The sequence below is a fragment of the Schistocerca nitens genome, chromosome 5 (genome assembly GCF_023898315.1).
Source record: "Schistocerca nitens isolate TAMUIC-IGC-003100 chromosome 5, iqSchNite1.1, whole genome shotgun sequence".
Classification (NCBI taxonomy): domain Eukaryota; kingdom Metazoa; phylum Arthropoda; class Insecta; order Orthoptera; family Acrididae; genus Schistocerca; species Schistocerca nitens.
The window spans coordinates 241,726,370-241,740,715 of NC_064618.1; the positions used below are offsets into that span (position 1 = coordinate 241,726,370).

Below are 14,346 nucleotides of genomic sequence, written 5' to 3' on the forward strand. Positions count from 1 at the left end.
TCGTTTTCACAGGACAGGAATTCTATAACAGCACGTTGCTTCTGACGAACGTCAAGTGTAGCAGCCATCTTGAAGACATGCTGTGACGGCGCCACTCACGGGAACAGGTTGAACTAAGTTTGCAAACAAGCGGGAAGGATGTATCTACACACTGTAAAACTTTCACACATGCAGAATGAAAACTGTATTTTTACAAAAATAATGTGCATTTCTTTTGGAGTGACCCTCGTATTACTAAATTGCTACCGAAACGATATGTCTGTACTTGGCATGCATTCGCTGGCAACACTACTATACAAGGTAACCACAAAACTGCAGAAATGGAAAGTGTTGTTAATGTGCTATTTTCACAGAATGGATTGGTACGGCGGGGCTAGAATTGTTAGCCAATCAACAGAGTTTAATGATACTTAGGAAGTGTAACTAACAGTATCACACCTGTACACCCATGCACACTGAGTAGTACAACGGTACTGGTCATTACACACTGAAGTTTGAATAGTATCGCTCGAGCCCCCACGTGCTATGGCACAAATATATATATATATGTATATATATATATATATATATATATATATATATATATATATATATATATATATATATATTACAAAAATGGTTCAAATGGCTCTGAGCACTATGGGACTTAACATCTATGGTCATCAGTCCCCTAGAACTTAGAATTACTTAAACTTAACTAACCTAAGGACATCACACAACACCCAGTTATCACGAGGCAGAGAAAATCCCTGACCCCACCGGGAATCGAACCCGGGCGTGGGAAGCGAGAACGCTACCGCACTATATGTTACACTCAGCTTAATTGAGCGGCCCAGAGATGTGGTTGGTCTCAGTGTTTGGCTACGTTTTTTGTTCTAGGGTGCCAGCTCACACCTGCTGTAAACACCATTTTTAAGCTGAAATAAAATATATCAAAACAATGTAGGCAGGTATTGCAGTGAAATTTAAAATATTGAGTCACTAACGTTTATTTATAATTTGAAAAAGTAGTTTATTTTTCTTTGATATATTCACTAAACACTTAAAATGCAGTCTGAGGGGCTCTTACGTAAGTGCAGCCATTAATAAATGATGCTACAACACTTCACTATAAAATTCATATGACGCGATCACGGCACTAGACAGTCTGTTCACAATTCACAAAAATAACTCTTGTCTGTTGTCTTAAACCATTATATTGCTCTTCACTTGATCGCTTTCAAACGTCGCTACATACTGGCTCTTACAGTCACTCAAACTCAACTGCCCTGTCATCAAAGACGGCTGCTCCATGCACCGTCGAAATGTCTGCCTAACTCAAAACAATGTTTGACAAAAATTACGAATATTATAAAACTAAACACAAAAACATATATTATATATTAGATATATTAAAAATAATGACATTTTCCGGGCAGTAACTATTTAAAGTCCAATTTTTTGTATGTGACACAGTTTTTTCACAAATAATGTTTTTGAGGCATTATTTTGCTTTTACCTAGTTTTTGATAATAAAGATAAATAAACGAATAAAAATACGTACTTAATTACTCATATGCCTCTTTAAACTTTAGAATGCTGCCGTTAGTTTCGTCTTTTTAAATTTATTTGTTACCGAAAATAGTTTCTCTCAGTCGAGTCCCATATTCCGACCTCTCACTCAAAAATGGTACACACTGTACTCAATCGGCTATGATAGCTCGATGCAGCCTTACTAGCCACATCCGTAGACACTTTGTTTATATTGATCGGCCAAAGCATTTCCGAGATATTATGTTTTGAACTTCCATAAATTACAATTTTAATACAAAAATATTTTTAAACTATTATATATATTTTTGGCGCGTCTAGATAATTTAGCTTTAAATGGTTCAAATCGCTCTGAGCACTATGGGAGTCGACTTCTGAGGTCATCAGTCCCCTAGAACTTAGAACTACTTAAACCTAACTAACCTAAGGACATCACACATATCCATGCCCGAGGCAGGATTCAAACCTGCGATCGTAGCGGTCGTGCGGTTCTAGACTGTAGCGCGTAGAACCCCAGCCGGCACTTAGCTTTACATTTTTTATGTCCATGAGTGCCAACTCGCACCTCCGTCTCACTCTTAGTTTTGTTTTTATCAACTTTTCTCTGACATACAAATTTCTCCAAGCTCACAAACATGGCCATACGCGCCCCTGCCAAGCGTCCACTAGGGTTTTTCGAACGCTGCGTACACGCTAGCCGCCCGCCACCGCCCGGTAGCAACCGCCAGACTCGTGCTCTGCGGCGGGAAACTGCTGCTCTAATCTCCACTTACAGCTTGTACGGTCACAATAGTACAATTTTTGAACGTTAAACGTACACCTTAGGTATTATTGTATGAATCGTTTGTCATTTTTAGTCGACCACTATTCAATTATGATGTTTACAGCGCCATCTATTGCTACAATTTGTAACTATTTATTTTTCTTCTGCCATACGTTTTCCCCCTTCTCCGATAATATTCCGTTGCAATTTGAAGTCATTCTGACCAGTGGTGTTATTCCTACAGCGGTTTGAAAGTTTAATTATAATCGCCCTGTATATTGTGAAACGTCCCCTTAGAAAATTATTGAACTACTGTGCTGGTAAACCCCTTACGTTATTTGATTTTCAAACTGCTGAGCAGAACTGAACGTACTCAGACATTTGGCTCTTTACTTATTCTGATAAACACTAAACTGACACACAATATGTTGTGTCTAGACCATACAGCCTAGACACAATGCTGTAGCCGATAGGGCACGCAATGCTAACGCAGACGGGCGTGAAGTCTGGAACATGAGACTTATAAATGAATAAGAAGAAAAGTACGTAGATGCTTGTTACTTAACTTTTAATTAGTCCTTGGAATACATCTCTCTTGAATATTAGTAAGCTATAGGCACTGATACAAATGGCGCCTTGCTAGGTGGTCGCCATTTAACTTAGCAGAGGGCTATTCTACTGTCTATCTCTCGGCAAATGAGAGCAAGGCTTAGCACGTCCAATCGCTAGCTATGTTGTCCGTACAACTGGGGGCGAGGACTCCTCAGTCTCTCGAGACCTGCCTTGTGGTGGCGCTAGGTTTGCGATCCCACAGTGGCGACACGCGGGTCCGACATGTACTACAGGACCGCGGCCGATTTAAGTTACCACCTAGTAAGTGTGGTGTCTAGCGGTGACACCACACAATATTTTTAGCGCAATGCAATCTGACTTTCAATAATCCCTACAAAAGAATGGCCCTGACTACCATTAAACTATACCTTTCACAAATCACTTTCCTCACAAAAATCTTCGTTACTCGAACTACTGCAATACAGCGAGCGCCACTACTGCCAGCTTAATAGTGTTCAAAAGTCATAATATATAGCAGTTCATGACATCCAGTATTACTAATTTACTGTCTCTGATGGACACACGTCCAGATCATCCACTCTCAAAACTCCGCGATCTCTCTCCCGACATCCACCACTGCTGGCGGCTCACCAACTGCGCAACGCTACGCGCTGTTAACAGCCAACTGCCCAACACTACAATAGCATATATTCCAACAATGCAAACCAACCACAGCCTTCACACAGCACAGTCAGTGATTTTCATATAGAGCGCTACGTGGCGTTACCAACATAAAAACCTAAATAGCCTACTTTCAATTGATTCAAGCGTCGCGTCGGGGAGAAGTTAACAGTAGCTACCCTTTCGAGAACGGCATAGTTTCATTACTTCTGTATACAAGCCTATCATGTTTGGCGTCATCTCTTCTAGTACTGCACGTCTAGCACCAACACCTCAAAACAGCTGCTGAAGTTATAATTACTTATTATTTGAAATACAAAATCTAATCCGACTTTAATATTCTGTTTCTTTTATATAATGTTTTTACATAATATCATATATACTTAGTTTCACGCATTAATCTGTCTTACGAGTCATACGTCCTGCAGTGGTTTGATGGTAGCGTACTTAACGTATCATTATACCGCGTGCGCGAGTCGGGTGATACGCGGTATGTGGCATGGTGGACGTGAGCAAGTGCGGCCACCCGAACGGGCAGATGCGTGAGGGCAGGCGTGGCTGACGATTGTGTCTACAGTGCGAATTCTTCCGAGTAAGTTAAGATATAGACTGAATGAGTTGATATTGTTGTTTTCATATTAATCCGCGTTGCCTAGGTAACTTACTCGTATTTAAATTTCGTACTTTAACGAATGTATTCCGTTTTGTTTAATTTACTTTGCGCTCCCCCAACGGTACGACGCTTCGATTAAAATATTATGACTTGTATTAAATTTCAAGCAGCTATACATATTATTTCTTTACTTTTTAGAGGTTTTTTTTGTGAAGTTCCATTTTAATTTAAGTTCACTGTTCTTAAACTTGATGTTGTACTAGCAGACATGGGGGATCGACACGCTATCCGTACGTTCACACAAATACTTTCCGGCACGAAACACGGATTTCCAATGCGAGATCTTTTTCACTTATGCTATTTATGTGTTTCTTTTTCCAATTCATATATTCATTGACTGCGTTTTAGAACATATTTAGTTACTCTAGGTAACATAAACAATAAACATTGAAGAAAGTGCACTACCAGTGCGTTCTCTTGCAGTGGGCTGCCTAAACTATTGGAGCAAAATAGTTTGATTTAGTACTGAATTGTAGACCTCAAAAAGAACTACAGAATATCTGCGAGAGTATATGTTTCTTTTACAGTTGAGTTACAGTTACTCTTTTTCTGGTTTGTAGGTGCTGAAACGGGCGACTTCAAAAAACAGAGATCAGTATTGTTGGCCAACCGTAAAAGATAAACATATGTTCTATCTGACAGTTCTTTAGATATTTTTGAGCCCTACAGCCTGGTACTACGTAATTTGACGTTCCTCTTATGTATTACATACTGTGCATCAAGAGAGAACACTGGCGGAAAACAGTTTTACTTAATTTAGCTGATGAAATTTAAACTACTGAATAGACTTTCACGTAGTATAGCTAAGAACCGTCCCAATTACACCAGGTTTCAAACAAACAATAATTGCATTAAAATCGAACCTTTCGATTGGGAGTTACGATGCCGCAGACAGATACACACGTAAAATTTGTAACACTCCTCTGCACGCGTCTGCGGGTTGAAATATGCCATTGTCTAAGTTATCAGAACTAGAGTCTGACAAGTTTTCAAATTATAAATGTGTTTGTTTTAATGTATGAATGTTTGGTGGGATTGTGGGATGTAGAATGCTGCAGTTGATACTATGATTTGTGCTGCTTGGAGAGCATGCACTACATGAGTGGAGTAGTAATTACGCAAGAAGTTTTAAAGACAGACACGACTGTTTGAGCGATGTATTTGACTGCAGACGGGAAGTATTGGCCGTGCTAGGACGTGTCCAGACGAGGTTTGCGCCTATGCGTCAACACAGAATTCGTCCAAATTTGTGCTGTATGCGGTACTTGATCAGAAATGAAATTGACAGAAAAGGGAGCTACAGATGGCCAAGCGTTTACAGAAAGTAGCATATATGGGCTAGGTATAAGCCAATTATTTTAGCGTGGTTTTGAGGCAGCGTTGGGCAAGCGAAAAGAGTACAGAATGGTAATTCGGGGAACGTGGGGTCCAGTCCCTTTGCGAAAACCTGTTTTATTTTCAATTTTTACGTTACACTGGAAGTAAGCCGAAATATGCATAAAGTAACCCACTCGTACACAGCGCAATATCATACAGCCCTTTCTGTAAAATTATTGCCAACACTTTGCGTATGCCTACAAGAGAGTACTGGTTCTTTTGGACTGAGGATTCAGAAAACGGCGGAGGAGCTTCGGAAAAATTTAGGAATGTCATTAATACTTGGTCAAAATATGGAAAACTTTCAACAGCTACTAGTAATGCAGAAATTTTACAAGTTAGCATGAAGTTTTCCCCAAAGACCGAAGTCTTTGCCACTGACTTGTGAGGTATTTTACAATTCCAAGAACTCGAACTTAGAAAAATTTCGCCACTCATCGATACGTACATCTGCTTTGTTCCTGGTCTCCAGATTGACTCCCTACGATAACGTATACGCTATTTACGCCCTCATCTGTCGTTCTCTCATATATTATTTTCCGTACATCTTAACAAACATTTATCACACATAAAACACATTAGAATTTTGCCGAGTCGTTTAGATTTCTAAAAAATTACAGATTTGTCAGTGCAAGTAGTTAATCTTCGATTATGTGGTATTTAAAAATTATCAGCATATGAAGTAAGTTAAAGATAAATACCTTAGCCTAATTTACGATGCTGCAGCTACTTTTATCAGTTCATTACTTATATGATGCGGAAACGACTTTTTATACCACGGAATAAATATTCTTGTATATAGTTCAAAGTACATAATACACACAAAATTTCTGTAATTGTATTCCGATGCAACTCCTCTACTTATATTCCTTGACACATAGGATACCAAAATCGAAGAGATACTAAACTTCATTTTATTTTCAAAACTTTGGTAATAACTCAAATACTACTAACATGATTGAGGGCGCATTGTCATGCATATGCTTCTATTATTTTTCGCTTTCTATAGATATACTTCACTATTTAGTAGAGGTCTTCGATCTGTTTTTAAAAGACTTTTTGTGTGTTTAGTAAGCATATTTGTCTAAAATTAATTTCGCCACAAATAATTTGTTGGCAAAATGGAATGATATACTTTGTGAAGTGCTTGCAAAACTGTGAAACAAAATATTTGATTGTAAAGTGTGGCATTTTGGTCTCAAACAACATACATAAGGCCCAGAGCCTAAATTTCGCATTGACCATCACTATCACACGTTGCATTGCGTAATTCAGAGACATATGGTTTTCTACAGAAACAAAGAGAACATGTTATGAAGTATCATTTGACAGTTTTGCTTTAGTATTTACTTTAACCACCAATTTAGTGCACAATACTGGTACACTGTAATATGTATTGAATGCTGCTCGTCGGCATTCGTGTCATATTATCACAACTTAACTGCGACAACCTACCTGTTAGCGAAATCGCAGTTTCGAAGTCCACAGGCTCATCTATTGGCTTCCCTTCCTCCGGCTCTGAAATCAGGAACAACACATTATCTTCCATGTGTCGAAAGATTGATCTTTATGAAAAGCAACCAACAACTTAATTTCGTTGCTAATATATACGTACAGTATTTTCGATTTAAAACATTTGATGCATACTATTCCTTTTAGTTTGGAACTGCCACCCTTACACATATAGCTGTAGAGATGTGTTGAAGTTGTCACATGCTTGGGACACACCGATAGTTCTGATTAAATGCATGTTTGCTCTTTCCAGAAACTTACTTTTATATTTTACGAAAAATACTTGGCATCAAGCTCTTCGCGTCTGTACAGTCTCCTTGTAGAACCACATACTGAAGCATTCACAAAATTCGTCATTGAAACAATAGTTTGGCACTCAAAACGATATGCATGGTTGAACGATACTCTCAGATCCATGCCATTTTGTCACTTAGAATATTTCGAGTGTGTTACTAATAAGTGAAAAACTAAATCTCACTTCCTTTGCGGTGAGTCTCTGGAAGAAATGTGAGCTGGAAAATGTGTTTTTTATGTTATGGTACTCTGTTAATCCGCATTCCTTGGAGTATACGTTTTCTGAGTGACTGAAAGAACGAATTAGTATATTTTGAAAGTTCGAAGAGGGACCAGACATTAACCCCTGTATCCTTAACTGTACTCCTACATTCTGGTAGTTGAGGTTAACGGTAAACACAGGAAGGGCCAAAGAAGTAGACTTTAGTTTCCCTTAATCGCTGCTGGAGTGTGGTTGGCAGAGACTAACGACTCCCCACCACTTTACAGAAAACACAACCCGTCGACATTTGCGAACAGTACGACACATTGCTTCCTGGATGCGTGGATATAACGCGGCTCCTTTCCTGAGCTTAGTGGTGTAGTTTGGTATTATAAGGGGCAGTCAAATGAAAATCGAACACCCGTCACAACGGGACCATGGAATGGTTCCATTCAAAAGTAACCAACACACGCGTTGAGACATTTACCTCACTGGTGGATGAGACTCTCATTTCCTTTTTCGTAGTACGCAATCGGGCGCTGACGGACCCACAACAGCACCCACTCTTGCACGTCCACGTCTGACTGAAACCGACGTCCACGTGTGCTTCTCTTCAGGTCGCCAAAGATGAGAGAATCTCACGGTGGAAGACCCGAATTGTACGAATGATGTTCCAGTTTTTCCGAACCAAGCGTTGAACCGTAACCTTCGTCAAATTGGCGGTGTGGGGGCGTGCGTTATCATGCAACAAGATGATTCCGTCCAACAACTCTCCCGGGGATTTTAGCATTATGGGTCGTGGCAGTTTCTACAAAGTGCTGCACATTGACTGTGGCTCCACGCACGAGGCACTGGATGAGCAGAGGGCCCCTGCAGTCGAAGAAGAGGGTCATCATGACCTTACCGGAGCTTGTATGAACAGCATTACATTTCTTTGGTGGGCGAGATGGGGGATACTTCCTCTGTTGGCTCTGGCGTTTGTCCTCGTGCGGTCGGAATGCTGTCGGTTAGATCACCCTGTTGCACGGTAACATTCGCCACAATACTGCCAATCGGACAATACCTACCGTTGTGGATCCGTTAGCAGCTGCCCGCATTCTGCGAAACAAGAATTGATAGTCTCGTCTCCCACTGGGTTAAACGCCTTAATACATGTTGTTATTACTTTTGAATTTAACCATTCCATGGTCTCGTTGTCGTGGATGTTCAGTGCGATTTGATCAATTTCTGCATGTAACGAATTTCAATCAGAACGTAAATATTTCAATGTCTGTTTGTGTGTCTTTCTTATAAGAGAGACTGTTTCGACTGCCGAAACTGAACAATTTAGTGGTTGTATCGGTGACGATGAGGCAGTGGTCTTTGACGTAAAGACATGACTTTTTGTTTAGTTTTCGTGCGTGAAGACGTGGATAAAGGTTGGAAGTCATATGTACACTGTATCAGCGTGACTGAAGAAAGACAGAGATCATTGCTGAGTAAACTGTGAACTGCGTGTTGTGATTTAATTTCTGAATGAGTTAAGACCGTTTGTACGTGTGCAAACGAAACTTATGTTGGGCCGCGTGTATCTGAATATTACGAGGACTGTGCTTTCATGTGAATAATCTTCAAATTTTATCGTGTTAGCCAATGCACTGAAAACTTTTCAAACGTGCTTCGTAGGGGGACACCATATAGACAAATAAGCTCCTAAATAGTCAGTGCCTCGTGTTTCAGATTATGAAGACTGCATCTGCAGTCCCATGGCATCTAGTTCCCGAGAATATGGGAACCGTATCACTACCTGAAACAGATTTATAACGTATTTGAAAAATTATTTCCAACACAGATTCGTTGAATACCAGTACTGCGCCTCATCGCCGCCATGCTGTCTCTGTATCCAGCAACGAGATGAGGTGCATTCAAGTCTGGCAGCTAGTGTACACCTGTTTTGGTTTGTTTACAATATTATGCGACTTGTATGGGTGGGGTGCGTCAGTGTCATTCGAGCGAATGCGTTTTGGGTGCAGGCATGACTATTGTTCAACAACCTTGGTACTGTACTTAGAGGAACTACATTCGTGTTCAGAAAAAAACAGCATGCCTTGAACGACCAGACATAGGACGTTCATATTCACAGGATATGTACAATAGTATGTTCTTCGGAAGCATTTGAGCCATGTCGGCCCACGGGATCAAGGTCAACATCGATGTCGCTGAGCAACACCACCTACCGGTAAGGTGTGTCCGCATCTCTCATGAGCGCTATAAACTGAAGATAATGGATCAGTGTGACTTGATCAGACGCGCAGGATGCCTCGCAGACGTATGTGCAAACCGTACCGTCTAATCAGTGAGTTTGAAAGATGTCCCATTATTGGCATGAGAGAATGTGATGCAACCTCCTGGGAAATTGTTGTTCGTTTGGGGCGAACTGTTTCGACAGTGCAACGGGTGTGTGCCGAATGGTTCACGGAGGGCTGTAGAATACGATGAGATGGTTCAGGTCGCACCACACATTCCACTCCCCGAAAAAATCGACATTTCATCCGAGAGGCGTTGTAGGACAGATCTGCATCCTGCTCAGTGTAACACATGGTATACTATCAGGGGGTGGACTCCGTCGCCATTTATTATGGCATTGGTTACATGCGCGTCGTCTGCTTCTCGGCCTGCCTTTGACGAATATGCAGAAGCATGCTGGACGGCAGTGGTGTATGGGTGAACACGAATGGCTTCAGATATTGTTTTCAGACGAATCCATGTTCTGTTTCTTTGAAAATGATGGCTGCATTTGGGTTAGTCACAGACAGGGGGAGTAGCGTCACAATGACTGCTTTCGCACAAGACATACAGCGCCAACACGAGGCCTTATGGTGTTGGGTGCTGTTGGATACAACCACGAGTCACAGTTGGTGCGTGTCCAGGGCACTGTGACCAGTGTGATCTACGTGAATGACATCCTCCGACCTGTAATCATACACATTCTGCACAACAACCAGACGACATTTTTCAGCAAGACACTGCACAACCATATCTTGTTGCAGGAACACCTGCCGTCTTGGTATCACAGGATGCCAGCCTTTTGCTCTCGCCTGCCAGGTCACCAGACTTGTCGCCAACTGAAAATGTGTGGAATATGGTGAAACAACGAGCGCAGTAGTGTGATCCACTGCCAAACACCACAGCTGAACTTTGGAACAAGGTGAGAGCAGCATGGACGGCTATACCAGAATAGGCCATTCGCGCCTTATACATGTCGATGCCATCGCACACGGAACAAGTTATCACGGCCGATGGCGGACCAGCGCATATTAGGCAACAGGACGCATGCTGAACAGAGGTGGCTGAAATGCTAATCATTTCTGCAGAACATACTAGAATACATGTTCTGTGAATATGAACAACCTATCCCTAGTCGTTCAAGGCGCTCTGTTTTTTCTGAACATGAGTGTATATTTAGTTTCAGAAAACAATATTTATCTAATTTTCTTTACCCTGATTTTTGTTTACTTGTGTGAAGGTCAAGCTCAAGTGTGTGAGCACATCTTCATTGATTCTGAGGCGCATAGTAGACTTCATTATTTTTACCTCAGAACGCCACAAGTGGAATTAATCACTCTTGACTAACCCATAACACCTTTTACTCCGAGAAGTACAGACGAAATTCAACGTGCAGAATTGTCTCAGTCGTTTTATACGGTCGTTAATACTTTAAACATTTGATATGGCGGTAACTATAATGAACACATAAACCGTTCCTGAGTCACTATTTGCTGACATATGGCACAATAGGAGAGAGGTTTGTGGTACACTATCCGATGACGGCGAGATAGTATTGTGGAGTTTTGTTAATTTGTTATTGTTTGATCAAGTTCCACATACGTCCTCTTCGAACGCTCTATCCAGTGTCATTGAATAAAGTATGTAGAAACATTCTACATAAAGAAAGTGATAAACCGTCAGCTTCAGAGATTAAAAATTACTTGTGTACTTCAGAAGTTTTACCACATTGTCCGCAGTGACTTAGTGACAACGGAATATCAATATGTTTTCTCATTTTGGATGTGTCTGGGCGACTTACTTAGCTGCCTCACCTTGTATTGATTGATAACCCTCCCGTTTTGTGAGCGGATGCATTTTCGTGGCAGAATAAAATTCCCCTGTGTCCATTCTTCTCTAATTTTTGTATGATTAAAAAAGTTACGGAAAGTAGATTCCATCACATAATCTTGAATACACTGTGTGACTACAGTTATCTCTTGCAGAGTAAGATAGGGCACACCGTTCATCTGACAGAATTATGCACTATCTTTTTTTTTTTCATTAGCCGTACATTATACGAGGATTTCTAGATGTATGTCGTTTCTTTTCTGTTATGGCCAACGAGGCCATCGATGTGGCAGTTACATATCACTTCCCGACTGTAACACTGGAGCAGTACCCCATGTCCAGTCTACATCTCCGTCCCGCAGTACAGATGTACAGGAGCTGTTCCCCTGGAAGACGACCGATTCGCGCCCTCCCTTCGGCATTATGAAGAACGTATCTGGTTTCATCAGACCGTGCAAAGCTTTGCCACTGTGCCAGCATCAGGTGCTGACGGTCACGTGCCCATTTCAGCCGTATTTGCCGACGTCATGGTGTTATCATTGGCACGTGCACGGGTCGTCGGCTGAGGAGGCTTCTCATTAGGAGTGTTCCGCACAGTGTGTCATCAGACACTCTTGTACTCTGACCAGCATTAACGACTGGTGTTAGTTCCACCACTCGCCGCCTGCAGTTCGCAGCGTAGGACATCTGTAATGGAGGGTGACCGCCCAACCCCACGACGTGTGGACGTCGTATGATCTTGGTTTCGCCACGTGTTGAAGACACTTACCATAGCATTCCCCAAACACTGACAAGTCGTGCAGTTCACAAAATACTCATGTCAAGCCTCCGGGCCATCACAATCTACCCTCGCTCAAACGCGCGCCCTCCCCTTCCTACACACGGACAGCACGCTCACTGATACTACAGGAACCGTGCGTGTGTCTGACTAGCTTTCATTTCTCGACAGGTGATGCTGCTACCGCCCGGACGAGTCTGTATCGATAGCAGGTGGTACTTGGTAAAGCCGCACCTGACTAATAATAACACAATTAAGGTTAACAACCAATCTAATGAGTTCTAATACACTCCTGGAAATGGAAAAAAGAACACATTGACACCGGTGTGTCAGACCCACCATACTTGCTCCGGACACTGCGAAAGGGCTGTACAAGCAATGATCACACGCACGGCACAGCGGACACACCTGGAACCGCGGTGTTGGCCGTCGAATGGCGCTAGCTGCGCAGCATTTGTGCACCGCCACCGTCAGTGTCAGCCAGTTTGCCGTGGCATACGGAGCTCCATCGCAGTCTTTAACACTGGTAGCATGCCGCGACAGCGTGGACGTGAACCGTATGTGCAGTTGACTGACTTTGAGCGAGGGCGTATAGTGGGCATGCGGGAGGCCGGGTGGACGTACCGCCGAATTGCTCAACACGTGGGGCGTGAGGTCTCCACAGTACATCGATGTTGTCGCCAGTGGTCGGCGGAAGGTGCACGTGCCCGTCGACCTGGGACCGGACCGCAGCGACGCACGGATGCACGCCAAGACCGTAGGATCCTACGCAGTGCCGTAGGGGACCGTACCGCCACTTCCCAGCAAATTAGGGACACTGTTGCTCCTGGGGTATCGGCGAGGACCATTCGCAACCGTCTCCATGAAGCTGGGCTACGGTCCCGCACACCGTTAGGCCGTCTTCCGCTCACGCCCCAACATCGTGCAGCCCGCCTCCAGTGGTGTCGCGACAGGCGTGAATGGAGGGACGAATGGAGACGTGTCGTCTTCAGCGATGAGAGTCGCTTCTGCCTTGGTGCCAATGATGGTCGTATGCGTGTTTGGCGCCGTGCAGGTGAGCGCCACAATCAGGACTGCATACGACCGAGGCACACAGGGCCAACACCCGGCATCATGGTGTGGGGAGCGATCTCCTACACTGGCCGTACACCACTGGTGATCGTCGAGGGGACACTGAATAGTGCACGGTACATCCAAACCGTCATCGAACCCATCGTTCTACCATTCCTAGACCGGCAAGGGGCCTTGTTGTTCCAACAGTACAATGCACGTCCGCATGTATCCCGTGCCACCCAACGTGCTCTAGAAGGTGTAAGTCAACTACCCTGGCCAGCAAGATCTCCGGATCTGTCCCCCATTGAGCATGTTTGGGACTGGATGAAGCGTCGTCTCACGCGGTCTGCACGTCCAGCACGAACGCTGGTCCAGCTGAGGCGCCAGGTGGAAATGGCATGGCAAGCCGTTCCACAGGACTACATCCAGCATCTCTACGATCGTCTCCATGGGAGAATAGCAGCCTGCATTGCTGCGAAAGGTGAATATACACTGTACTAGTGCCGACATTGGGCATGCTCTGTTGCCTGTGTCTATGTGCCTGTGGTTCTGTCAGTGTGATCATGTGATGTATCTGACCCCAGGAATGTGTCAATAAAGTTTCCCCTTCCTGGGACAATGAATTCACGGTGTTCTTATTTCAATTTCCAGGAGTGTAGATTGCTGTCTCTGCCACCTAGTAAATCAGTCAGTTTTAACAAAAAGTAACTCAGCAGAGATTCGGTGTGTAACTGCCCCTATCAATATGGTTTGCTGTTACGACGGCACCTGTTTATGTGCGTCGTCGGCCTTGACTGTTGCAGGTAATAGACTGAGACGGGAGATGGGCGAACGCC

General features: G+C 43.2%; 1 protein-coding gene across 1 annotated transcript in view; it reads right to left on the minus strand.

The window, feature by feature from the left end:
* The window catches only part of LOC126259747 (synaptic vesicle glycoprotein 2C-like), a 234,620-nt gene that overhangs the window by 203,091 nt on the left and 17,183 nt on the right, over positions 1 to 14,346 (minus strand). Inside the window, exon 2 of the mRNA XM_049956737.1 lies at positions 7,032 to 7,094. Coding sequence (XP_049812694.1) covers positions 7,032 to 7,094 — 63 coding nt within the window. The remainder of the gene's footprint in view (positions 1 to 7,031; positions 7,095 to 14,346) is intronic.